Source organism: Telopea speciosissima, chromosome 1, assembly GCF_018873765.1.
Source record: "Telopea speciosissima isolate NSW1024214 ecotype Mountain lineage chromosome 1, Tspe_v1, whole genome shotgun sequence".
NCBI lineage: Eukaryota > Viridiplantae > Streptophyta > Magnoliopsida > Proteales > Proteaceae > Telopea > Telopea speciosissima.
In genome coordinates this window covers 73,359,500-73,385,265 of record NC_057916.1, presented here as the reverse complement: position 1 = coordinate 73,385,265, position 25,766 = coordinate 73,359,500, and the positions used below count along the sequence as shown (strand labels likewise).

Below are 25,766 nucleotides of genomic sequence, written 5' to 3'. Positions count from 1 at the left end.
GATTTTGGGCCATCATAAGTTAAATGGGTTTAAATTTTATGAATAGGTAGAGCACAAGATCCCTTACTAAAATGTCAAATTTAAGATTGAAAATAATTTCTCAAAGGCAAAATAAAGCATAAAAAATTGGGAAAAAATAGAGTTCTCCAAATCTATACATGTAAGAATTCAAGATCAATTTTTACCCAAAACTGCAAAGCTGTCAGTTTTTTCTTATCAAGTATGCTCTGTTTTGTTTTTAGAAAAGAGGAAAGATGAAGTGTTTCACTCTCCAGGAATCATGCTAGCACACATGAATGGAGGGAAATGATCCATGTAACCACAAAGGAGATTTTAAGGAAGAAGAAAGAGAAACTGAAACGACTGAGAAGAAAGAAAGAAAGAAAGGGATACTAACGGACTAACCACAAAGGAGAACTGTGAGGTCCGTGAGGCCTTCAAGATTGAGAAGCGTCGCCGTTGCTGTTTTCGTCGCCATCAAGGATTTGACGATCGCCGGTGGCTGTTGAACGGAGATGGTGAGGATGATTGGAGATTGGGGGGGGGGGGGGTAGCTGCTAGGGTTCGACTTCGGTCTTCGGCAGTTCGCAAATCAGAATGAAGAAAGGGAAAGTGAAACGGTATTTCTCTTTGGGTTTTTTTTTTTTTTTTTAAACATTAGGGTTAAAAAGTATAAAACCGTATGATACCCGAACTATATGAGTATAATACTCGGTCGTTTAAAAAATGCATTTTTTTGTAAAAATACAGGAAAGTACGGGGACGAAAGTATTTTTCATCTAAACGTTCGGGTACGCGTATAATACGTGTACTTACTAACTAAGGGCTGAACAAGAATTTTACTAATTGGAATTGTGGATATCGATTTTTTTCCGAATCAGTGAATCAGATAGAATCGGGCCGATTCTTTGCAATCGGATCCACTTCATTAGATTGGATTTGACTCGGCATTTAAATATTAAAAAAATGCAATAACAAAAAAACAAACTGTCCGACTCCTTTTTCTCTTCCACTCCATGCACAGCTCCATCACAACCCTATGCAATTTGCAGCTCATGATCTTCTCTGCAACATCTACAACAGAAGAAGACGTTGTGTTGCAACTCAACCACCGTTCCCGTCTCCACCTTTTAGGGGTGTCAATTCTAGGCCCTGCCTGGCAGGCCTGACCCGATTATTAAACGTGTCGGGTTTAAGCTTGACATGTTTAATAATTGGGTGAAAATGGTGTGAGGTCTTAGTCTGTCGAACGTTCAACCGGATCGATCAATTCTAGGCCTGCCCTAACCTACCCGATTACAACTCGACCTAGCTGAATCCATTTAAGATTTCTTGAAATTCTTATTTTACCCTATGATACATTTTCTATTGATAGCGGTATCAAAATGTGTGAGGAGATATACAAATTGTTTATATGTGAGACTAAAAATTTATGTGGCACATCAACACAATTATGTGATTTGGATGTTGCAATAAACCAAAACTATTTAATTGGAATCTATGAGAACAAATAATCTGCTGAGGGTATCGCATGGTTCGTTCATTAGTACATTATATATATGGTTGTCAAAGTTCATTAGTGAAGTACCCATTAAAAGCATGACATTATTACAATCCATTTAATAAATGACCCATCTAAGACCCGTTTAAAGACCGTTTAGAATTAAACATGTCCATGGTCCGGTTAAGGTCCGATTCTAGTAACCCGATTATAGCCTGAGATCAGCCGAGCCCATCCAGGCCGGACCCGATTAGCTAAATGGGCAGTCACGGTGTAGGGCTTGAGATTGCTGAAGCTTGGTTAGGCCTGACCGAAACCGACTGAACTTGATCGATTGACACCCCTAATGTCCTGACTCCTGACCTTGACATTGAACCGTTGCTGCAACTCTACAGTCAGAATCCTTTCTTTTCTCCTCCACTCTATGCACAACCTTTCCTACAAAAGTAGAGTTCCTGCAACAGACTTCCCCTGCCATCGAGTAATAATAATAATAATAATAATAATGATGAGATTCTTCAATATCAGAATCAGAATCAGAATCAAATCCAGCCGATTTTGATCTGATTCCAACTCCAATTCCGATTCCTCGAACCATGGGTGGAGCTTGAGGACTTAATGCTAATTAACCAGGCCCACGGGCTAAAACTTTCAACCAAAGCCTGGGAAAAGGTGGCGTCAAAAGTTTAAGCTTCATTCTTTTGGGCCCAAGTTGCACTCATAGGTCTTTTCTTACCGCTAAGACCTATCCACCAAGTCCAAGGAAATCTCAGAGCTGTCATCAGATTCGGATGAGTGAGGAAGAATGTGTGAAGAGACAGGAACAGAAAGATAACCCCATAAATAAAATATGGGAAAATGTTTTCTGTGCAGGGGGCGCAGGCTGCGCTCATACATATGAGGGGTGGGCGAAATGACCAGCCCGCCCCCTGAATGATGGAAATGCCACCCCAATGTGTTTGGGCATAGCCTGCGTTGTGACACAGAGAACATCGACCCATAAAATATTCTCAAGACCTCAAATTACTGGTAGAAGTTACATTTAGATCTCTTTCCTTTTGAGATTGTGCAGAAAAGGGGAATAAAACATCTCAAAACGGATTTGTTTGTATATAGTACATTATATGGTGAAAAATGGCCCTTAGCTTGACAAAATGAACAATAGCCATGCTCTCCTGTGATGGAAAATAAACCATAATATGTGGACTAATATGATAAAACTTTGGGCCCATGTATTTGTAATACAATTGCTAAGATGAAGCAGTATTGGATCTTGTTCAACCAGTTTATTTTGATGTATGATAGGACTTGAATACACCCCCCTCCCTTCTGTTTTTTGGCTGTGTTTGGAAACCATGAAAAGAAAAGAAAAACCTAGCTTAAAGATTTCTTATATGGTTTTCTTTTTTGGGCTGTGTTTGGAAACTGTTTTTTTTTTGGTCTTCAGTCCAAGTAGTAGTAGTAGATTGATCCACCATCATCGGCACTTCGATACATGTATTTGAGTCGTTTAAAGCAGCTTTGTAAGTCTTTATGAGTGATGAAAATTTCTCCTTCTGGACTTTGAAATCTGAGATGAACAAGGCCGGCAGTGATGCTGCCGTCCAGCTTTTTCAATGTCTCCTGTAACACCAAAGCCATACATAGAACATTAATTAATTATTAGTTCAACTAGTAATTTATCTGCGCATTCCAGATTTTCAGTAAATTCCATTCACATCAGCATCCATTGAGAATGTAGACGGGGAATGCTGGCAACATGTACATTGGGGCCGGTGTGGTTAATTCCCACATCTCAAAGGTGCTCCCCATCCATTCGACTCCTCTACTTCCACCTGCCCCTATTGCCGTGTGCGTCTCACATACAAGCAAGGCAGAATGTGTTAGGGTTTAGGGTTTAAGTACAAAGTTGCTTAAAGCAATACACCCTGTATATCAAGTTTTGGAATAAACAGGTTGCTGCCTCCCGTTAGTATTTAATGGAAAAACTAGGGTTTTAGGTTAGATGGGTTTTATCCAGTGGGGCCCACCACAGCCTGATTCTTTATTCAGATAGACTTATATTAGAACATATATTAGGGTTATAGAATATACCTAATAGAATGTACCGCCTTACCCCTGCCCGAATGCCTTGCCTGAGCGGGGCTAAGGCAGTACTTTCCGCAGCGTTTGTATGTGGGGGCACACGACAGTACCGGGCAGAAGGAAGTAGAGGAGTCGGATCCAGTCTCCATACCCCATGGAGGGTGTGAGATGGGGTGGTGGGGTGGTTAATTACCCGCAGGGGAGGGGATCTGGACTCAATTGATAGGCGTCAAATATTACTACAATAGACAGCATTCCAAGAGAGAATATTGGAGATTACTCATTTAAACATTCAATACTGTTATATAAGGGGGGTGAACCTCATGCATGGTGAACCATATGATAATGATGGTAGTAAGTCCACATGCCCTGAAATAGATAGTGATAATAACCAATACAAATTCATGGATATGTCTATTAAGGGACTTCAAATGCATGCACACGTCACAGGTCATTACCATGCATGCAATCTAACCTTTCTATGGAATGATGACTGAGAACCAATTTTCCTGTTTGAGAGATCAATCTAGACATGAACTTTGTAGTGTCTTCATAATGTTCACTAAAGCATGCTGCCAATATTAAAAAAAATAAATTATCGGAATGTATATGTTTATTACTATCATAATTATAATTGGGAACAAAACTTTGTTAATCCTTCTTTCTCATTTGTATTGGGCAAAAGTTTTCCTGAACTATCACAGAGATGATACCTTAGGAAAGTTGTGTGGGTAAATATTTGTTAGAAAACTGATATCAAAAGAAGGAGAGGACAGAGAGATAGCCTGAGTCGAACGAGAATACTCTGTCCTTAAGACAGTATTTGCACCCTATTACTGCACTGTGTTGCAGCAAATCTGCCTCCCAAGATAAAACAGGTTGGATTGATTACTGATTTGCAGAAACAATAATCACTTGAAACTATCAGAGAATTGAGAATTTGTTAATGCCTGATTGACTGAAATTGTACCACAAAAATTGAATGATTTGGGCTGTCCATTTCACCTCTATTTATAGTGGTGGATGTATCTCTTCAAGACACCTCATGGAATGGGTGTGTCCATTGACATGAGTGGATAGGATTAAAAGATTCTAATCCAAGCACTTATATGTAAGTGTCTCTTGAAGATACCCCATGGTGTAGGTGTGTCTCTTAGAGATACCCCATGGTGTAGGTGTGTCTCTTGGATAAATGGATTAGATTAAAAGATTCCAATCCAAGTGCTATGAATGCACCTATACAAATGGATATGTCTCTTTGAAGATACATGTCCCTTGGATATGTCTCTTTGAAGATACATGTCCCTTAGATATGTCTCTTTGAAAATACATGTCCTTTAGCCAAAAAACTAGGCCAACATTGAACCAAAGAATGACCCAAAACCGTCCACATAATTATTGAAAAAATTCCAACAATATTTTTAATTTTTGTTGTTAAACTTACCGTATTTTTGATAGCCTAATAAATTGTAGTAGCATATTCTCCTTGCATAGACATAAGAATGAAGATAAGCCAATCTCTCTGAAGAATTTCTCATTTGTTGGACCCCAGTGGCTAAAGGTTCATACCTGAAACCCAAAAAAACAAAAAAAAAAGATAATAAAAATTTTCATGTTCTTGGGTACCAAAAATTTCATTCATCTTAAATATGTGTTGGGTTGGGTTGGTGGAGGGGTGGGGCTTACATTATTATTATTAGGAAAAATTACATTGCTACCCCCTGAGGTCTGTACTAAATATAGGGTAACCCCCTGTATTTTGAAAATATACATTCAACACCCCTGAGTTTAGGATACTTGTTACAGTCAACCCCCATATGTTAGTGCATTTCCGTTAGTTGCTGATGTGTTGGCTATTGATACTTTAAAATGACAAATATACCCCTAATAGGGTGTGAGTTTACCATTTTACCCGGAAGCCCAAACTTCACACCCCTTCGCTTCCTTTCCCTTCCCTTGCTACTCGAACTTGCCTACAGAGGCGTAGGAAGGCACAACGACTAAGGGGGTCGCATTTGGGCGCAACAGCGATGGGAGGTAGTGACCAGGGGGTTGCGTTTGAGTGCAACGGTGGCAGCGCAGGCGACAGGGAGTCGTTGCGGTGAGAGGAGGAGAAAAAAGAAGAGGGAAATACAGAGGAAAAAATGGGAAAAGGGGGCTTTCTTGATTCGATTTATGCTGGTTCATGGTATTTTCTCAAATCTTTTGGGTTCTAAGAGCAAAGATTCTTTAAGGCAGCATGGTCTCTTCATTCATCAGGGAAGTTGGGAAACAGATGAGTCAATTAAAGAAGCAGCCTTGCGAGAGATAGTGGAGGAAGCCGGTGTAAAAGGCAAAGTTTAGGTCAGTGTAATTTTAATTCTTTGTAGTTAGTTGTCTTGATTTGCAAAGATATTAATATTTGAGTTACTAGGTGCCATCTGTAACTAAATTTCTCTTACAGAGTAAAATTGGTGAATGGTGTTTCAGGAGCAAAAGGTATAAGAGCCTTGTTTCACCATCACATTCTTAGATCGTATGAAGTTTACTTTTATGGTTATTGTTTGTTGCATAAGGACGCTGCCCACACCATTATTGTTTCACCGTGAACACAGTTAACTAATGTGTATAACAACCATGGCCGACCGAATAGAAGGCCAATGAATGTTGCTTGGTTTGGAACAAGGAATACCCCTGTGTTGGCATGAAGACGGTTAAAGAAATTAACAAAAAAAAAATTAAAGGCAGTCGAGGCTGCCATTAACATGGTGCAAAGTTTGGTGCCTTCTGGAAGCTGGGGTTTTACTCTCTCTGTTGTATTATATATATATATATATAAAAGACAAAGACAGTCAAGGCTGCCATTATCGTGAAGCACAAATTTGGGCCTACCATTAATGCTTGTACAGTGGCACCGGGAGGAACACATGTGGTTGCAGGGATGGGCTCCTTCCTCCTCTAGTGATCTAATAATAAAAAAAAGCACCGTCCACTCATGGGGTCATTTTGACAAAATTCATGGAAGAACCCTGGAGCTGTTGGGTTGGCCGGAATGGCGACGATGACGGCAGCGAAGGAGGAGAAGAAGCCAGAGAATAGGGTTTGAATTGAATAGGTTTTTGATATATAATATTAGAAGAGGGCAAAGTTGGTATTTTACACTCTATTCTTTAACACCGTCCACTTAGGAGGTGCGGTTGTATAATTTAGAAACACACGGGATCACTCTGTATTTACTACAAACCTTAGGGGCTAGCAATGTACTTTTCCCTTATTATTGTTAGGAAAAATTTCACGGACACCCCCTAAAAGCATCCAATATAGCTGAAACTTACCCTATTTTGGCAAAATATCAAACTTCCCCCTAACGTTAAGCCAAGGAACCCCCCAAAGATAAAATGTCGATTTTACCCTCCTAGTATCATCCAAAGTTTAAAATAACTATTTTACCCCTTAGTAATTTTTAGGGAAAATTTACTAGGAAATTACCCTTACCACAGTGAAATCCCTAAAATACCCTTAATGATGAATTAATGACTTTTTTTTTATTCCTTTTTTCTCCCCTTCTTCTCCTTCTTCTCCTTCTGCTGTTTCTTCCGCCGCCGCCACCACCACCACCACCGCCACCCCCTCCAGCCCTCCTTCTCTTGCTCCCCTGCAACCCCGTCTCCGTGCGACGACTGAAACTGTTCTGCACCTCAACAATGTCGAGGATTGCATCTACAACTCTCTCTCTCTCTTACTCCCCTTCTCTCCGGCCAAAAGTCTCAGGACCCACCTCCTCTGTTTTCCTGTAACCCACCGCCGCTGCAATTTTTTCCCCCAGCCCCACCCCACTGCAGTGGCTAATCAACCATTGCAATTTTTCCCCCGTTGTTGCTATGGTAATTCTCACACTATCCCTCTCAAACCTAGAAAACCTAGAAAACCTAGCAAGGGTTTTTAGAGAAGAGAAAGCAGAGAAGCAGCTCTCGGCGAACCTCTTGAAGGTTTTTTTTTTTTAGAAGGGGAACCATCGAAATTCATTTAAGCTGATGTTTAATCTATACATTGAAGGTTCAAAAAAACTGGATATATCTCTCTCTTTCTCTCTTTCACAATTCAACAAGAACCCCTCTGCAGATCCATGGCAGAAGCTCACCCACCTGGCTTCCGACTCTTTAATCAAAGCCAAACACCTAAAGAACCCTCAAATCTCTGTTTTCTCTAAAACCCCTCTTTTCCCTCATAGCTATGGAGGATACTCCATTTCCCTCAGCTTCGGTACTCCACCTCAGACCGTCCCCTTTATAATGGACAAAGGTAGTGATCTGGTCTGATTCCCCTGTACCCACCGTTATACCTGCATGTACTATTCTTTCGTAAACCAAAACCCCTCAAGTATCCCAACTTTCATCCCCAAATTGTCTTCTTCCGTCAAGATTGTAGGCTGCGAATCCGAAATGCAGTTGGCTTCACAGCTCTGACGTTCAATCGAGATGTAGTGGTTGCGAACCCAATTCGAGAAATTGTTCACAGATTTGCCCTCCTTACATAATCACATACGGTTCCAGATCAACTGGTGGTATTCTACGCTTTGAAACCCTCGATTTTCCAGAGAAAAAGGTACCTAATTTCATTGTTGGATGGGCAAAACCACTTCCTATGCTAGATGATGGAGATGGAGATCGGAAATGGAAACGTTGGGTTTCTACTTCAGGTTTAATGAAATGAAGAGGACAAATAGGGAAAATTTGTCAAAACCCACCGACCTCAAAACTCCACACTGCGATTCCTCAAACAAGTAGCAGAAGAACAGTCCCGAAAGAGTTGAAAGGGTCTTCGTCGTCACCGTTGGTGTCGCCCACAGCAGCGGGAGAAGGGAGAGAAGAGAGGTCAGATGTGACAAGCAGAGAGGGGGTTTTTGAGTTTTTCCTTCTTTGTCTTCCAAGCTTGGAGACGGGTTCAGTAATGGCGGAGGTCACCGTCTACAGCCTAGCTATGGAGATGAGTTCCATCGTCTTCTTCCTTCAGCCCTAGCTGGTAAAACGATGAACTGTTTTGTTTATTGGGTAAAAGAGGATTTTACCCTTAAGGGGTATTATGGTAATTTATCCCTTCTAAGGGTAATTTGGCCATTATGATAAATCTAACAGCAACTTAACCCCAAAAGCCTAACGGAGTGGACTAAGTTCATATATCTTCATAAAATAAGGGTAGTCTGTGCCTTTTTGCCAAAATATGTTAAGTTTCAGCTATATTGGATACTTTTAGGGGGTGTCCATGAAATTTTCCCTTATTGTTATTATTATTATTATTTTGTCCTATCCTACCCCTATTTGCCCAATGGGACTTTAATTAGCTACCAATTACAAGAGAACTACCATTAATGGGGACGGGGAGAACCAAGAGAATTCAATCCCTTGACCTCCTCGGAGCATGGTTTACGATCTTGGTATCGGCTGGATCGCGATCCGATCGGCCGATATGGATCGGGATCGCCCAAACTCTAGGAAAATATGACACCTGTGTCCTTGTTTTTTTTATAAAAAAACTATTTTTGTTTTACATTTTCTCCCCTATCCGTACAGTTGGATCGGATCGATATCAAAATCGGTCTCAGCCGATATCGATTCGATCTAGTCAAAATCGACCGATCCAATCTGGCCAAAATCGACCGATCCAATCCAATACCTCAAACCATGCTTGGGAGGCAAAGCACTCAATTGGCATACCACCGACCAACCAAACTAACGGTTGTTTGTGGGATAACATTATTCATCCATATAAAAGATAATAATAATAATAATAATAATAATTTTGAAGCTAGGGGTATGTAGGATATTCTTACTTCTTGTTCATTCTCACCAATGCAATGTTATGAGAGAGGCAAGTGACAACACTATAGACAATCTGGTAGCCAACAAGAAGTACTTCCGGAATATCATTTGGGAAACGAGTTACTTTCTCTTCATATTTAACAAACCAATTGTTAAGTCCCAAATTCTTTCCACCGAAGTCTTTACATATTCAAGACCAAACTTCACGGAATCAGTTACTTGGAGCAAACAATGAGGCTGCTTGAGTAGGCATATTGATCGTGAAAGATGATCATCTGTAGCCAAGGGTTGTACGGTGAGCCAAAACTCGGCTAAGCTAATTGCAAATGCAGCTACAACCAGCACCACTTGAGCCACCAAAGAGTAACCACGTAGTGATTCAAGTAAGGCTAATGTCACTTCATGTGCATCATCCACACCACATGCACATCTCGATATCATCTGCACCCATTTATTTTGTTATAAAAGAATTGCATAAATTTATATGGGAGAATGTTCGTTATGCTACAGTGCAGGCTACGTCAGGCACATGGACCTACCCCATTGGGGGCAGGGTGATCATTGTGTTCACCTCCATGTGCTTGAGCGCAGCCTACGCTGTGACACAGAGAACAACGCTTCTATATGTATATATACCTCCCAATAAAGCTCTTGTACGGTTCCTTGGGTGTTACTATCCAACTTAAGTCCTTCAGTTTCTCTTAGGTCCCATCAATTTTCTCATTTAACTCACGAGAATTTTCCTGGGAAACCTACAAAAGAAAATAATTCATAAATAAATAAATGCCAAGAAAAATTTAGTCAGGTCATCCTGTGATGCCATTGGTATAATAATGGATTAAATACACGTACCCCCTGTAATGCACCCAATATTCCTCGTACCCCCTAAGTTTCTGATAAGTCCACGTACCACCTTTACTTTATCCCCTAAAGCCATTTAAATCCAAAATGCTACAAAATGACCAAACTACCATTTCTTCTATCTTTTTTAAAATTTGAAAAGACCTAATTGCGCTGACCTATTTGTTAAAATTTGAAAAGATCAAAATACCCTCATCTTCTCCAAATCATCATTTTCTTTTACATACCCACCACCACCCACCACCACCCACCGTTAACACCATCACCACCCCCCCGTGAAGCCCCACCTGAAAACGTTTACGGGCGATTTCGTCTTCTACGGCGAAGCTGGTTCTGGACGTTGGAGTTTTACACTACAGCTGCTATTTGGACGACAGCTCCTCCTTCTCTTATTCCAGAAACAACTCAGCTCCCTCTAATTCTTTTACACTTTGACTCTACTCCACCTCTCACCTTCATCTCTCTATTTTGTCTCACTTTCTCACAAACTATCACTAGCACCTCTTCTCACCATCTCACTCTCACGACCCACTCTCTCTGCTAATGGCGTGAAGATCATTCCCTTCCCTGCCTTATCTTTATAGCCTCTCTCGTACTCCTCTACGTTGGAGGAGGATGATAGAATTCGAAGTGGGAAGTCAAGGAAAGGTGCATCGGCCATAATTAATTTAAACGGCTAAGGAATTAATGCGAGTGCCAGTTGATCGAAGAAAAGTCAAAACAGAGGGATCCTACCCACCGCCTACCCATCACATAACGCCGACGCGAATGGGAAAAAAAGAGAGGTGTATAACGCGCGTGAATCCCCGATGACTTTGGTTCTGCATAGAATGGGTTCCAGAATAAGGATTTGCTGTATAAAGTGTATATTTATGAAGAATAGACAGATATGGTAGAGATAATCATGCACAGTGGTTGGAGAAGTGGTTGGAGAAGTTCTCCCAACGGAGAGTTTGTGGTTGGGAGATGTTCTGGACAGAAGTAGTGTTGAAGTTTTAAAGAAGAAGAAAACAATGAAGGTTCGATTATCAATGAAGGGACACACCCATGTGACAACTATAGGTGTAGATTAAAAAAAAATGAATTTAGATTTGAATGTTGAAGTTGATAGTTTTGACTTTTGAACTAGATTCATTAATATTTACCTATTCAGCTAACGTGATCCATCCTAGATCCACATCCTCTACTTCCTTTTCTCTACTTCCATCCTACTTCCCTGTTTTTCTGGTGTGACACATGTCCTGACAACCATCCAACGGTTGTCTTTTAAATAATTCAAAATTTTTTGAATGACATTCCTCATCTATTTGAACCGTTTTAAATCTCAAACCAATCCATCCCATCGGTTTAAAACAAATCAAACCGGTCTTAACTCCCTCAAAACAAACCCATTTCACTCTTGCCTAGGGTTTCAGGTCAAACAAAAATTTCGAAAGTAGAACCTCTCACTCATCCCTCCCCTCTCACAACTCCTCAGTGGCGACGGCGACGCAGACGGCTTCGGTGACATTCTTTGAACCTCTCACTCATCCCTCCCCTCTCACAACTCCTCAGTGGAGACAGCGACGGCGACGGTGACGGCGACAGCGACGGCGACGGTGACATTCTCTCAATCTCTCTCACAACTCCAAGGACCCTGAAAGCTATTTGGAAAGAAAACCAACGAAGTAGCAGGGTAAGTCATGACCAAATCTGCCTGCTATTGCGACTGCGACGGCGATGGGGATGGCGATGGCGACATCCCCTCTCTCACCCTGCTCCTGATGCTCTCCGGTGTACTCGCCGTAAGCTAAATCACGATCTCTTCTCTTACTCACCCTGCTACTGCTGCTTTGCTTTCCTGCTGAAAATTTACTGCTTTTCAAAGGATTCTCTTGATACAAGGTATTTTGAGTTTGTTAATTTTATTTTCCGAGGACACCATTGTTTCATTGTTTTTTTGTTGATTTTTTCTTTCTTATCACTCGGGTTCCCAGATCTAGAACCTCTCCTGTCTTAAAACCCTCCCTTTCTCGCTCATCCCTGTCACAACTCCTCGGTGGCGACGGCGATGGCGACGGCGACCAGCGAAGAACTTAGGTTAGAAACTCAATAAAATTCCAGAACTGGAGACATATATATTTGGATTTTTATTTTTTTTTTGGTGGAAGTTTTACCTGATTTGCTAGCGGAGTTATGGTTACCTGTGTTTGATATCCTTTTTTTGGGTGGCCAATGATGTGAGCCAATACGGTTCATATACCCTTTGCAATGCCTTGGAAGGATAGTGGAAAAGGTTTGTATCTGTTTCTATAGACGCTTGCTTTCTCTACTGGTGAATATTATTGGAGGCTAACAACCATATTATAGAGATGTATCTCCTAAGAGTACAGTAATTGTGAACTTTTAAATGCATTAGAAAAATATAAAATGGGCTTGCATTCAAAACAACTATCTGAGTGGATAACCTAGAATGTCTTAGAACTAGTAATAAAAAGAAACGATGGAGAGGAAAGTCCATTAAGTGAAGTAGTTGAAGTGATTTTTTTTTTTTTTTTGAAGATTATGACAATAGTTTTGTATAATTCGTATAGTTTGCTCAAAGCACATTATTTTGTATCTGCCTGATTTTGTCATTCAGATTGAGGACTAGTCAAATCTGACTGTTTTTGCTGTAAGGCTAAATTTTTTTCGATGTTTGTTGATTGTTCCTTATTTGTATATGTCAATGTCTGGTTTACCTGCTTATGACATAAAGATATGAGATTTGTGTGTGGGGCATCTGTGTGAAAATGTTTGACTGACCAAATGATGTTTATATCTTTTCTTCCAACATTGCATGCATGGTGTTTCACTCCCCATCTCCTTTGTTAAATAACTGGACTCTTAGATGTCAAATCGATCACGACCAGCCAAGAAAGGATTACTTTTTGGCCTGTAATAGTGATGAGCAGTGTTGTTTGAGCTCTTAGTGTTGATGAAAAATGTTGTTTGAGCTTCCCTAGTGGCTGTGTGATGAAGATATATGCCTTGACAGTCTTGATGGAGTTGCTTTTCTTTGAGATGTTTATCTTGTTTGATTGCTGGACTAAAGTAACTAGAGTTTGAAAAGCTTTGTTTTTTTTGTTTTTAGCTTGTTTGGGTAGAGTGTGTACTCAGCATCGGATTGGGTATCATTCCCATTTCTTGTGTATTCCTAGATTATGTCAGTTGTGTATTCATTGGTATGATATCTAATCTAATTTTTTTAATTTTACGAGGACAATGAACTCTACAAAACCTATGTGTTCTTGTGGACAAGGTGAAATGGTATTGAAGCAAGCGTATACTCAACGAAACTATGGTAGATGGTTCTATAAATGCCCTGCAAATGACGATCATCCAAATTCCTTCATGTGGGTGAGCTACTACAAGCCCGATGAATCTGCATCATCCACTCCTGATCGTGATATTGCCCATGCTCGGGCACCAAGATATCAAGCACATCGGGACGATAGTCAAAATTATGTGGTGTGCCATGTCTGGAAAATGGATTTAATAGTTCTATGGCGTATATGTGTTTCTGTTGCAATTATGTATCTTTTATTTCGGGGTTAAACTTCTTTTGTATTATTGAAGTTGAAAACATTACCCCCCTATGTTAAATTGAGTCCTTGAATATTTTAGAATGGGTTTTAGAGAAATAGTTGTAAGGGAAACTATGTAGCTTGTTCAATATGTATTCCTTAGCTTCTATTTGTTCTGGAGAAGTGGAGATTATGAACTTTCGATTTTTCACCTTAATAACTGCTAGCTCAAATTATTCTGATACTCTAATGCTTGTTAGATAGGAACAAATATGCCCCCGGTGTAACTTATCTCAGAAACTTGAGTTTTCCACATCTTTAATTTCCTTTTCAAATGCAAGCAATTTGTTATTGGGGGTAGCCTAATGCAGCATAATTGGTTCTTCTTTTTTAATTTGTGGGAAAACCCAGTGTGGTTGATATCTGTGAATTATATTTCCAGGTGGGGAACTGCTTTCCTGATGACACTATCTGTTAAGAATTGAAAGTCCTTGAATCTGAACGCACCTTTTTCTAATTTCTTGTGTCCAGCCTCTTCCCACTTCGATATCCCATTTATTACCACTGTGAGCTTTTTATTCCATGCTAATATGATTATCACTATGAGGGCATTTGGGGGGGGGGGTCGTGGTTGTGGGCACTGAGATGTTAAAAGTCAATGCCTTTGTAAGCACTAAACAAAGCAGGGTAGACCTGGTTTTGGTTCTCTAGCTATCTCAAATGCGATATGGTTGGGTTGACTTGTATATTATCATTCACATCAGGAATTCAGAGCCAGAGAAAGTGTTTTGTAGTCAAGAGCCAAGGTTTTTTATGCCACGCTCGTGGAGAAATACTCGGGGGAGGAGGGACATTGTAAATAGTTTATATGTTCTAACTTCTAAATATGTTATCAATCACTGCATGCATTTCCTCTCAAAAAGGAATATGAACATTGCATTTGCATCACACGAGCTCAACAGAATTTTTAAGAGATTTGATCTGTAGAAATGCATTAACGTATATGCAAACATGCAATAAGACATATGTGTGGTCTGTCTTGGGAGGTAAAGTAAAGTACTTTAGAAATTAGTTTATGCTCCATCTAACAAGAAAGGGAGCATTCTGTGAACCCCAGTAGCTTTTTTCTGTTCAGTTAACACTTTTGGCATCCTACTTCTTCTCTATTGTTTTATAGTACAATAGCATTTTGCAAAGTTTTCCTGCCTCTGAACATGGAGAGGACATAACCAAATTGTGGAGAATTGAACAAAATCCTAGAAAATGGAGCTATTTTTCACAACACTATTCTTCATCATTGTCCAAGCTTCCTTGAAACGGTCTCCATGCGGCAACAATGAATACAAAAAATAATCAAAAGTTGAGAAACTTATTATCAGTCATTGGATGAAAATTAAAAAAAGAATTTAGCAACTTATCATCAATGTCACAGTTTCACCTGTTTTTTTGTCCTGGAGATAGATTAACTCGAGGTGTTGTTGTTGAACCCTGCGAAGAACCTACTGCCTACAAATGCAAAAAGTGTAAAATAGAATTAATATTAAAAATATTAGTATCACACATTATTATTAAATATAGGTTTATTTGATTATACCAATAAAAGTGATGTGAAAAGCCGGTTCTCCGTATATTGAGATACACCACGAACATTTGATGTAGCAAGGCTTTGAGATGGTTCTTCTAGTGTTTCCATGCTAACTGAGGTGTGGCTTCTAACTGTTTTATTACATTTCTTCTGCTTCCCCGTAGTTTCAATGAAGGCCTTATGCATTTTGCCACCACCTTTCCTACCTTCTTTTTTTTTTAGCACCAAATCTATGTAAGCTTCAGAGCATTGAACTGAATCTTCTATAGTAGGACATGCTACAGTCAGTGTTGCAAGTTCTTTAGCCAAAATATCAACATTAATGTTGGCCATCTCAAAACCAGCGTCTGTATTAGATGCTTGGCTTACTAGCTTAACATATGTGTACGACTCAGCTGGACATCTTCCATCACTTCTTTTCCCTTACTGTCCTCCACCAATATGTCTTTTGCTGCTCGTGTCCATCTCCTCAAAATATATTTTTCAGGAATACATTTTATCTTGAGCACATCTAAAACTTTCAGGACATGGCAACATAGGATGCCATATGTCTCAAATTTCCTGCAACTGCATTCTAAAACCTGCTCATGTATCTTGTACAAGACTGCATGCTCTCCTTCCACAATTTCACCTTCCTCATCAACCATTCCAACAATGTACTGGTGGAAGACATCATTTACAGTACGATATTTTACAGAGCAAGCAAGAAACATGTCATGCTCCCTCCGAAATTCATTGAATATGTAAGGGGTATAAACTTTTCCTGCTTGTCTCAGTACTGGTGCATTGCAACCCATGGTCCTAGGAAGCGTATTTCTTGCTTCAAACTCAACATTTAATTCATTAGCACGGTTATCCTCCACAACTCGTTCAAATTGCTTAAAAAATCGTACAAGATCCAATGTGGGTCTCAAATAATCTTTTAAATCACTGTTAATACTTTCACTGAGCTGTGTGCTCCTCACACCAAATGTGAAAGTGTATTTCGTATAATAGCGTGCCCATTTATGTTTAATACTATAAATCTGAGCTAACCATGAATTATTCCCAAGTTGGTAATCATCCAGTAAAATTTTTCATGCATTATCAAATTCCTCTTCATTTTCATATTAGAATATGCATTTATTCAAATCTTTAAGAAATGATGATCCATGTTTCATCAAATTACCAAGATGTTTTATCCCATTCTGCATTAGGTGCCAGGTACACAATCCATGTCAGGTTTCAGGTAAAACATCAGCTATTGCCCTTGACATTGCAGCATCTTGATCAGTAAAAATGGTTTTGGGCTTCTTCTATCCATGAGTCTCCAAAAATGTCTCAAACAACCATTTGAAGGAAGGAACTGTCTCATCATATAGTAGTGCAGCTCCGAATATGGTCGCACCCCTATGATGGTTGAATCCTGCAAAAATCCCAAATGGCCTGTACTCTTTGTTTGTGCAAAACGTAGTGTTAAAGATAACAACATCACCAAACACTGCATAATCAATGAGCATCCTCGGATCTGCCCAAAATATGTTTGTTATCTGTTCTCCATTATCCAGTTGCAAAGAGTATGTAAATGATGGGTTGTTCCTTGTCTGATTTTCAAAATATGCTAGCACACTCCCAGCTTCACCGAAGGCTAGATCATGCTGACGTTTGGTTCGAAGGTAATTATTCAGATCTACCCTAGTGCAACCTAGGTTTTCGCTACCACCAACTTGCATGCCCATCAAATCAAAAGTGGCCTTGGGCCTGATACCGAAATCATTAGCCAAATCTATTCCATGTGCAACTATATTTGAGATTTGGCGTTGAGACCGCATCAAATGAGAAGTAGCTGGTGTATGCAATTCATGGTTGTGGTCATCAAAAAAATCTTTACATTCATATTGACCATCTTTCACCCTAGATATACACATTCTTGCAAGACAATCAGTTCTGGTTTTTGCACGAGGTTCCTTCGTGTTTATATCTCTCTTATCCTTTTTTTGACGTCCTGTTTAATGATTGTCGGATCTTCCTTACTCCTATGTGCATGATCTGTCCTAATACTAAAACCAACATTTCTACCATACTGATTATAAAAGCAATATGCAGCATTTTTAGATTCGAAAGTCATGCCAATCCGAGGTATGTCCTGGATATACACATCTTCAACACTATTATCAACCGGTGAAAGCACTGGGTTGGACATAGGACCTACTGCAATTCATAGACATGTGAAACAAAAGTAACTACATGTCTAATCCAGAAAATAAAAAAAAAGTAATTACATAAAATATTAAAAATCAGTACGGATCAAACAAATAACAAAAAAAGTCAAAATTCTCAAAATAGAAATAAAGGTTGTACCCAGTGCACAAGGCTCCCGTGTTTAGTAGGGTCTAGGGAGTGTCAAGATCCCAAAAATATTGATAAAAAAACCCAAAAAAGAATGGCAAGAATCAGATCAGATAGGTTGATCCAACCGACATGTAATGATGTCTTTAGATAAGATAGAGTTTAATGTAGTTAAAACACTCTAATTCCTTCCCCATGGTTGGTGGGATTCTAGCAAGTCCAGGTGAGAGGCTTGGTCATATCCACTTTTTCTAAACCTCGTCTTCACTACTAACTACTAACTACTAACTACTTGAATTCCTAGTTTTTAGGATCTGAACTTGCTAATTCTAAAGCAGCACTGGTTCATAAGATCCAACCGTTGGATAAGGCTCTTCTTTGGTGGAGCTATTTTTAACCATTTGTAAGACCTTCAACCAGAATTTTACTTCAATCTGAATTGTTAATTGCTATATAATTAGATTTTTTTTGAATCTAGAATGTTTCATTTCTGCGTAGCAGACACAGAACATGACTGGAGAGAGGGCACAGAGCAATACATGTTCATTGAGAAGTGCCTGGCATCAGCTGATAAACAAAAGCAGCCATTGCTTATCTTTCTTGCACATCGAGTACTGGGTTATTCTTCCGGTAGGGACATTTGAGGAACCAATGGGAAGAGAGAGCCTCCAAAAACTTTGGCAGAAGTACAAGGTTGACCTGGCTTTCTATGGACATGTCCATAATTATGAAAGGACATGTCCTATCTATGAGGTACTACTTATAATCTTTTCCATGGATCTTTGCTGCATCACAGCATCCATGAATACATACCAATTATTGATGATTCTCGTTTCTATTATAGAGTGTTTGCACGATGATGGAGAAGTCATACTACCACAGCAGTTCTGGAATTTTATTGAGTTTCAAACTAATAACAGCTTCCGTTGCACCAGTAACAATCCATTACTAAGAAAATTATTGGAATCAAAATGGCATGAGGATGTCATTACGGTCAAATTGGTTTAGCTATGAAATCAATTTCATGAATTAATAAGGATCCTTGTAGCAATGGCCTTACCCGAGTGATAAGAAAGAAAAAATCAACAAAAAAACAATGAAACAATGGTGAAGTAGCAGTAAATTAACAAGAAAGCAGTAAAATTAAGAGAATAAAATTAAGAGAAGAGAAGAGAATAAACTCAAAATACCTTGTATCAAGAGAATCCTCTGAAAAGCAGTAAATTTTCAACAGGAAAGCAGAGCAGTAGTAGCAGGGTGAGTAAGAGAAGAGATCGTGATTTAGCTTACGGCGAGTACACCGGAGAGCATCAGGAGCAGGGTGAGAGAGGGGATGTCGCCATCGCCGTCCCCGTCACCGTCGATGCAACCGTCGCCACTGAGGAGTTGTGAGAGGGGAGGGATGAGTGTGAGGTTGAGAGAATGTCACCGAAGCCGTCTGCGTCGCCGTCGCCACTGAGGAGTTGTGAGAGGGGAGGGATGAGTGAGAGGTTCTGTTTTCGAAATTTTTGTTTGATCTGAAACCCTAGGCAAGAGTGAAATGGGTTTGTTTTGAGGGAGTTAAGACCGGTTTGGTTTGTTTTAAACCGGTGGGATGGGTTGGTTTGAGGTTTAAAATGGTTCAAACAGATGAGGAATGTCATTCAAAAAATTTTGAATTTTTTAAAAGACAACCGTTGGATGGTTGTCAAGACACGTGTCACGCCAGGAAAGCAGGGAAATAGGATGGAAGTAGAGAAGAGGAAGTAGAGGATGTGGACCCGACCCATCCTCCCCCTTTGTTGAAAACCCTATTTGAATATATTAAATATATATCTATGAAAAAATTAATATAATACATATATATATATAAATAAGAATATCCCAACAACAAAAATTCAAGGTATTACACATACGGATTTCGGTACAAGTTTTGTGAACTTGAACGATCTTCTACAATCTCTAGATATCTCAAAAGACCTTTTCACGGAGAACTCCACATCGCAAATCCTTGGAAAGAGATGAAACCCTACACAGAACAAGAACACAATTTGGAGAGGAATATTGATCATGAGAGAGAAGCTAGAGTCTCAAGTTTTTTTTTATTTGTTTAAAACTCAAATATGTGAATTCGATATCATCAAAGCATCATTCGGTGTGAATTCCTTTTCCTTCTATCTTTGTACCTAGCCCACATTTTTTTAGTAGAAAAGATAAAGAGAGATTACAGATTAAAATCCTCTGCAGTGTGGGCATTTGGCGGTGCATTGAAGTATGGCCCTGAAAACTCAACACATGAAAGAAGTTTCATCAAATGGTGCGAGCTCGATACAAAGCAGAGCCACTGTACACTTTAGTACTATGAGTTATGACTGTGCCAAACCTTTGAAATAGTAGTTCACCTAGGTATCAATGATACTTGACTAGTTGACTCCACTTTCCATTATACATTTATACGCCGCCTTGTAGTTGGATGGAAAGCTAATTGTGGGGTTCGCACTCATGGGAGAACGGTGAAGGACCACGTCCATGAGCGACTCGACTTTACTCTAATAAGGGCTAACGCCCCCCCTCCTAAACGAGTAAGTAAAGGCCTTATATTTCCTAGAGCGATACGACTTTTTGGCTGTCCTCTTACTTTACGTCTACTTTCTTCCTCTTTTTCCAAAAATCTCATGTACCGTTCTCCCACGAGAACGGTGAAGGACCACTATACTTTAATGTATCACTGATGTTTGTTAGCTGATTCCCACGTAATTTGAGAAAAATTGAATCAATTCTTAGGGCACCAACTACCAGGGTCCATCTCTCCTAGAACTTTCAAATTTTGAAGAAAAAAGTATCATCGCTTCTCTTTCAGTCCGGATCATGTCCTCGTACAAGGACAGCAACTTCTCTTTGGTAATTTTTTGTTTTTTATATGCTAAAGATTAGTAATAAAATTGAAATAAAAACAATACACGATTATCATCTAAGAATTTCTAAACTCAAAAACAATAAAATCACTGTACAAATAATGGTTAATCTATTCTATGGTTTGTTTATCACGATTAGATTTACCTTCAGTCCTATTTGTCTTCTATTCGGTGGATGCTGTATCATAGCTTTCATAAAATAAATCCAATAGCAGATTTCTTGGCCAAGAGCGTTGCTAAAAATTCTATATCTACAAACTCTCCGGAATTCCATCCTCCGGTGCAAGACGAGCTCTTAGAGGATGCTCATTGTAGACTGAGATATCGGTTTCGTAATATGTAATTTTCTTATCCTTTTACCTGCTGATAGCAATGTCGTAGGTGGGGCTAAGGGACTTTAGCACTTTGTTTCTAGTTCACTTTGACCCGTAATTCTCCTTGTTTTTTGTTTTTTTTTTTTTTAATACAAATGACCTTTTAGCGAAAAAAATCACTCTACAACTAAAATCACACCTTTGGTATTGCCATCAACAGAGAAATAGCCCATAAGAGATCTACTCTATTTGGCAAACCTTACTTGAGAAACTGTTGATAAACCTTAGCCAAGTTTTCCGTACAATGGTTTCAAAGTGTCAAATTAATATAATATATGTTATGTGTGTTTCTCAAATTCTTGTACCTATATATTTCGAAGAGTGATCCGTTCCGACATTTTTGGTGGTGACTCGAATGAGATTTTTTTATAAGGCCTGTGATTGTAGCGGAGTGACAACCGATCTCATTTGAGGGTATAGGGCGAAGCTTGGCGATACGGTTCGACCCGACTTGGAGGAGTATTGCCATGTTTTCGTGTGTAAGCAAGTGAGATGCTAGATTTGGGGATTTTGTGTTAGGGTTTTGAGAAGATTGGATTTACCTTCTTCCATTTGGGTGTTCTTGAGAGATCTCCACTGTATCTTCTTCCATTACACAATGAATCATATTCACTTTTGCCCGAGGATGTTACAGAGCTCGTTAGAGCAAGTGGGGCAAGTCTTATACCAAGTTGTAAAGTCAATCTTGATCTTTATTATTAAGATATTCCTTGGAATATACAAGTGGTGAATTGTGATAGCAGAAACACACATTTTAGAATACACAGGTGGTTAGATACACGTTGCTGTGAGAGGTAATGTTCGGAATGTATCCTTATCACGTACGAAAAAGATCCTGTCAATCTGGGCAGCATGCCGCCATGTGCAGCACTTGAGATGAGGCGGTGTGCATTGACTGCCTTACCTCTGCTCGGGCAAGACGTTTGGGCAGGGGTAAGGAGGTAAATGCGGCTGCCTCATCTCAGGTGCTGCACAAGCAGAACTGCTGCCCGGATTGACAGGACACCATATTGGTTAGTAAATCACATTAATTATGTCTACAATCTACCTTGACAGCTTGTGTCTTTTTCTTTTTAATATACATGAGTTTTTAAACGAAAAAACAAAGGGGGATTCGGGACTCAGCTAAGTCATTTCTATGTAATAAATTGTCCTAGGAGCAGAGATACCAGCACGTATCTTTTTTGAGAGGTTAAGGTAGAACTGAAGAAATGGCATCCAAACCAGGTCTCCTGACTGACTGGCCATGGCAAAAACTTGGAAACATGAAGGTACTACTACTACTACTACTACTACTATTTTTCATATAATCCTCCACATTTCATCATCTTCTTCTTGTTGTTCTAATGAGGGTTTGCTGTGTTTGAAATGAAGTATGTGGTTTTGGCGCCTTGGGTGGTACAAAGTGTATATTCATTTGTGACCAAAGAAGACAAAGAGAGGGACATAACAAACTTGCTCATCTTCCCATTCTTGCTGTGGAGATTGCTTCACAGCCAACTATGGATAAGCTTAGCTCGTTACCACTCTGCCAAAACCAAACACAGGATAGTAGACAAGGGCATCGAATTCGAACAAGTGGATAGAGAAAGAAACTGGTGAGTCAGTCAAGTTTCTTCAATTATTAGTTTTCTCTTCTCTAGCTGATCTCTCTCTGTGGTTCATATTCGATTGATTGATTGATTTGATGAGAAATGAATTTATTTGCAGGGATGACCAGATCATTCTGAATGGGCTTCTATACTACATTGGATTTATGTATCTTCCGGGGGTTTCAAGAATGCCAATATGGAGGTGGAATGGTTTTGTTATTACCACTCTCCTCCATATGGGTCCAGTGGAATTCCTCTATTATTGGTTTCACAGAGCTTTGCACCATCATTTCCTTTATTCTCGTTACCATTCACACCATCATTCATCCATTGTTACTGAGCCCATCACAGGTAATTAACCCAATGTTTCTTAATTCTCTCTTATAATTTGTAAGTATATTTCACTACTTCATGCATTTATACTCATCTACTATGTTAATTTTGGTGGCAGCTGTTATTCATCCATTTGCGGAACATGTGGTTTATTTTCTACTGTTTGCAATCCCAATTTTGACTATGTTATTCACTAAAACTGCCTCTGTGGGAGTGATCGTGGGGTATATAACTTACATAGATTTTATGAACTACATGGGTCATTGCAACTTTGAGTTGGTTCCAAAGTGGGTGTTCAGCATCTTTCCTTTTGTCAAGTACCTTATGTATACTCCATCGTAAGTTTTCAAAGCTCCTTTCCTAAGTTCTATAGTTTTTTATATTGTATATTGTCAGCTTATATCCATTTTGTTAGGAATAGTGAATTTCATTAATTGTATCTCTCAATGTGAGAGTGAATATATACATGTACAGCCCTAGCTAAGAATTACAAATAGAATAGGAAGGTTATATCACATGTGATGTAGTTTCTTAATAGGAAGGATTACAAGGGATTACATAAAATATGAAACAGGTTTCCTAGTTTGAGAAGATCTCAATATTATCCAATACACCCCCTCAAGATGAAGGGCCAGCAGAGCGGACCTTTAGCTTGTCCTGCAAGAATTTAAAACGAGCTGTAGACAGGGCCTTGGTAAGGACATCTGCAACTTGATTTGTGGTTGAAATAAACTGCACCTGAAGTTGCCGATTGGCGACGCGTTCCCGCACAAAGTAAAAGTCAATCTCTATGTGTTTGGTGCGAGCATGGAACATAGGATTGGCCGAAAGATACGTAGCTCCAATATTGTCACACCATAAAATAGGGGAGCTATGGAGCGGGAAGCCCAATTCTCGAAACTTGTATTCGGACTCAGTAGAGGATCGAGCAACGGTTTTTTGTTTTCGAGATTGCCATGAGATCAAGTTGGGCCCAAGAAAAATTGCATAATCACCAGTCGACCGTCGATCCGAGTCGTTACCTGCCGAATCGGCATCTGAGAAAGCCTGAAGTGTGAGATTCGGAGATCGCTCAAGTAGCAAACCATGAGTGCTGGTGTGTTTAAGATAGCGCAAAATGCATTTGACCAAGGACCATTGATGCACTGTAGGAGAGTGCATAAACTGACACACCCTGTTAACTGCAAAGGCCACATCAGGGCGTGTGAGTGTGATGTAGTGTAGTGCTCCAACTATTGAGCGATAGCATTTGGGATCATCAAAGAGTGCACCCCCTGAATCCGAAGAAGGGGGAGAGACTGCCATAGGAGTGAGAATTGGTTTGCACTCAGTCATACCAGCACGTTGAAGCAAGTCACGAATATAACGTGATTGAGATAAGAGAAGGCCCTTGGAATGTTGGACTGCCTCAATGCCAAAGAAAAAATGGAGAGGACCTAGATCCTTAATAGAAAACTCATTTGCCAGTTGCTGTAACAGTGCTGTGACCTGAGACGCAGTGTTACTGATAACAATAATATCATCCACATAAATAAGCAAATAAATAATCACCGAACCTGACCGATACAGGAACAAGGATGGATCGGTCTTGGAAGCGACAAAACCCAGACGAATCAGATATTGTGAAAGGCATTGGAACCACGCCCGTGGGGCCTGCTTGAGTCCATAGAGTGAACGGTGAAGCTTGTAGACATAGTCTGGGTGAGAAGGATCTTCAAAACCTGGGGGCTGGGCCATGTAAACATCCTCTGAGAGCATTCCATGCAGGAATGCGTTTTGCACATCCAATTGGCGGAGGGACCAACCCTGTGATACAACAACAACAAGGATAGACCGAATGGTTGTGGGCTTCACAACAGGGCTGAAGGTTTCGGAGCAGTCAATGCCCTCATGTTGATGAAAGCCCGTCGCAACCAATCCGGCCTTGTAGCGTTCTAGACTGCCGTCTGCTTTGCGCTTGATCCTGTAAACCCATTTGCAACCAACAAGATTTATATGGGGGGAGGGGGGAACTAGTGACCATGTAACATTTTTGAGAAGAGCATTAAATTCCTCTGACATGGCAGTTCGCCACTCAGGAAACTTTCTTGCTTGCGAAAAGCATGTGGGTTCTTCGGTGGGAGGGGTGGCAGCAGTCAAGGCTTGAGGTTGGGATCTGGTATTTGGTCGATTTCGAAGGACCATGGTGTGGGTGTGGTGAGGAGGGGGATAAGGGGAGGGTGGTGAAGGAGGGTTTACCGCAGGTAAATGCGTGTAAAAGTCACTTAGAGGCCGGGTAGGGCGAGGGGGAGATAAGGAAGGGGACCGGTCAGGTGTTGGGGGCCGGACTGGTGGGGAAGCCACAGGTGTAGGTGAGTTGTCAAGGGGTGGGGATGGAGGGGGAGATGGGATCGGCAACGGTAAGGGAGGGGCTGGGGTAGGGGTAACCCGTGTAGGGATGGAACCGCATGGGGAAGGAGGGACTAAGGTAGGGATGAGTGAGGTTTTTGCAGTAGTCGTCGCAAATGGAAAAGAGCTCTCATCAAACGAACGTGGCGTGCTATATACAGGCGATCACAAGACATGTCTAGACACCGATAACCCACATGAGAAGGACTGTAGCCAAGAAAGACACAAGGAGTGGAACGGAAGTCCATTTTGTGACGATTGAATGGACGGAGATATGAAAAACAGAGACAACCAAAAATGCGTAGAAAAGAATAATCAGGAGATTTATGGTGAAGAAGTTGATATGGAGTAACCTTGTTGGATGTTTTGGAAGGCATGCAGTTAATTAAGAACACTGCAGTGTCAAAAGCAAAATTCCAATAGTGCATGGGAACCGAAGAGTGAGCAAGAAGAGAGAGGCCAGTCTCAACAATGTGACGATG

At 40.2% G+C, this 25,766-nt stretch overlaps 1 protein-coding gene and 1 long non-coding RNA gene across 3 annotated transcripts in view; one reads left to right on the top strand and one right to left on the bottom strand.

The window, feature by feature from the left end:
- Positions 1–25,766, bottom strand: part of LOC122658746 — a 107,628-nt gene that overhangs the window by 16,685 nt on the left and 65,177 nt on the right. The gene's annotated exons all lie outside the window — the stretch shown is intronic.
- The window catches only part of LOC122658661 (very-long-chain aldehyde decarbonylase GL1-4-like), a 126,557-nt gene continuing 122,911 nt past the window's right edge, over positions 22,121–25,766 (top strand). The window contains exons 1-4 of one of the 2 annotated variants that reach the window (XM_043853715.1): positions 22,121–22,242; positions 22,346–22,569; positions 22,682–22,914; positions 23,015–23,234. In XM_043853715.1, the coding sequence (XP_043709650.1) occupies positions 22,183–22,242; positions 22,346–22,569; positions 22,682–22,914; positions 23,015–23,234 (737 nt within the window). In that variant the 5' untranslated portion in view covers positions 22,121–22,182. The remainder of the gene's footprint in view (positions 22,243–22,345; positions 22,570–22,681; positions 22,915–23,014; positions 23,235–25,766) is intronic. The other variant, XM_043853706.1, reaches the window with a different exon arrangement.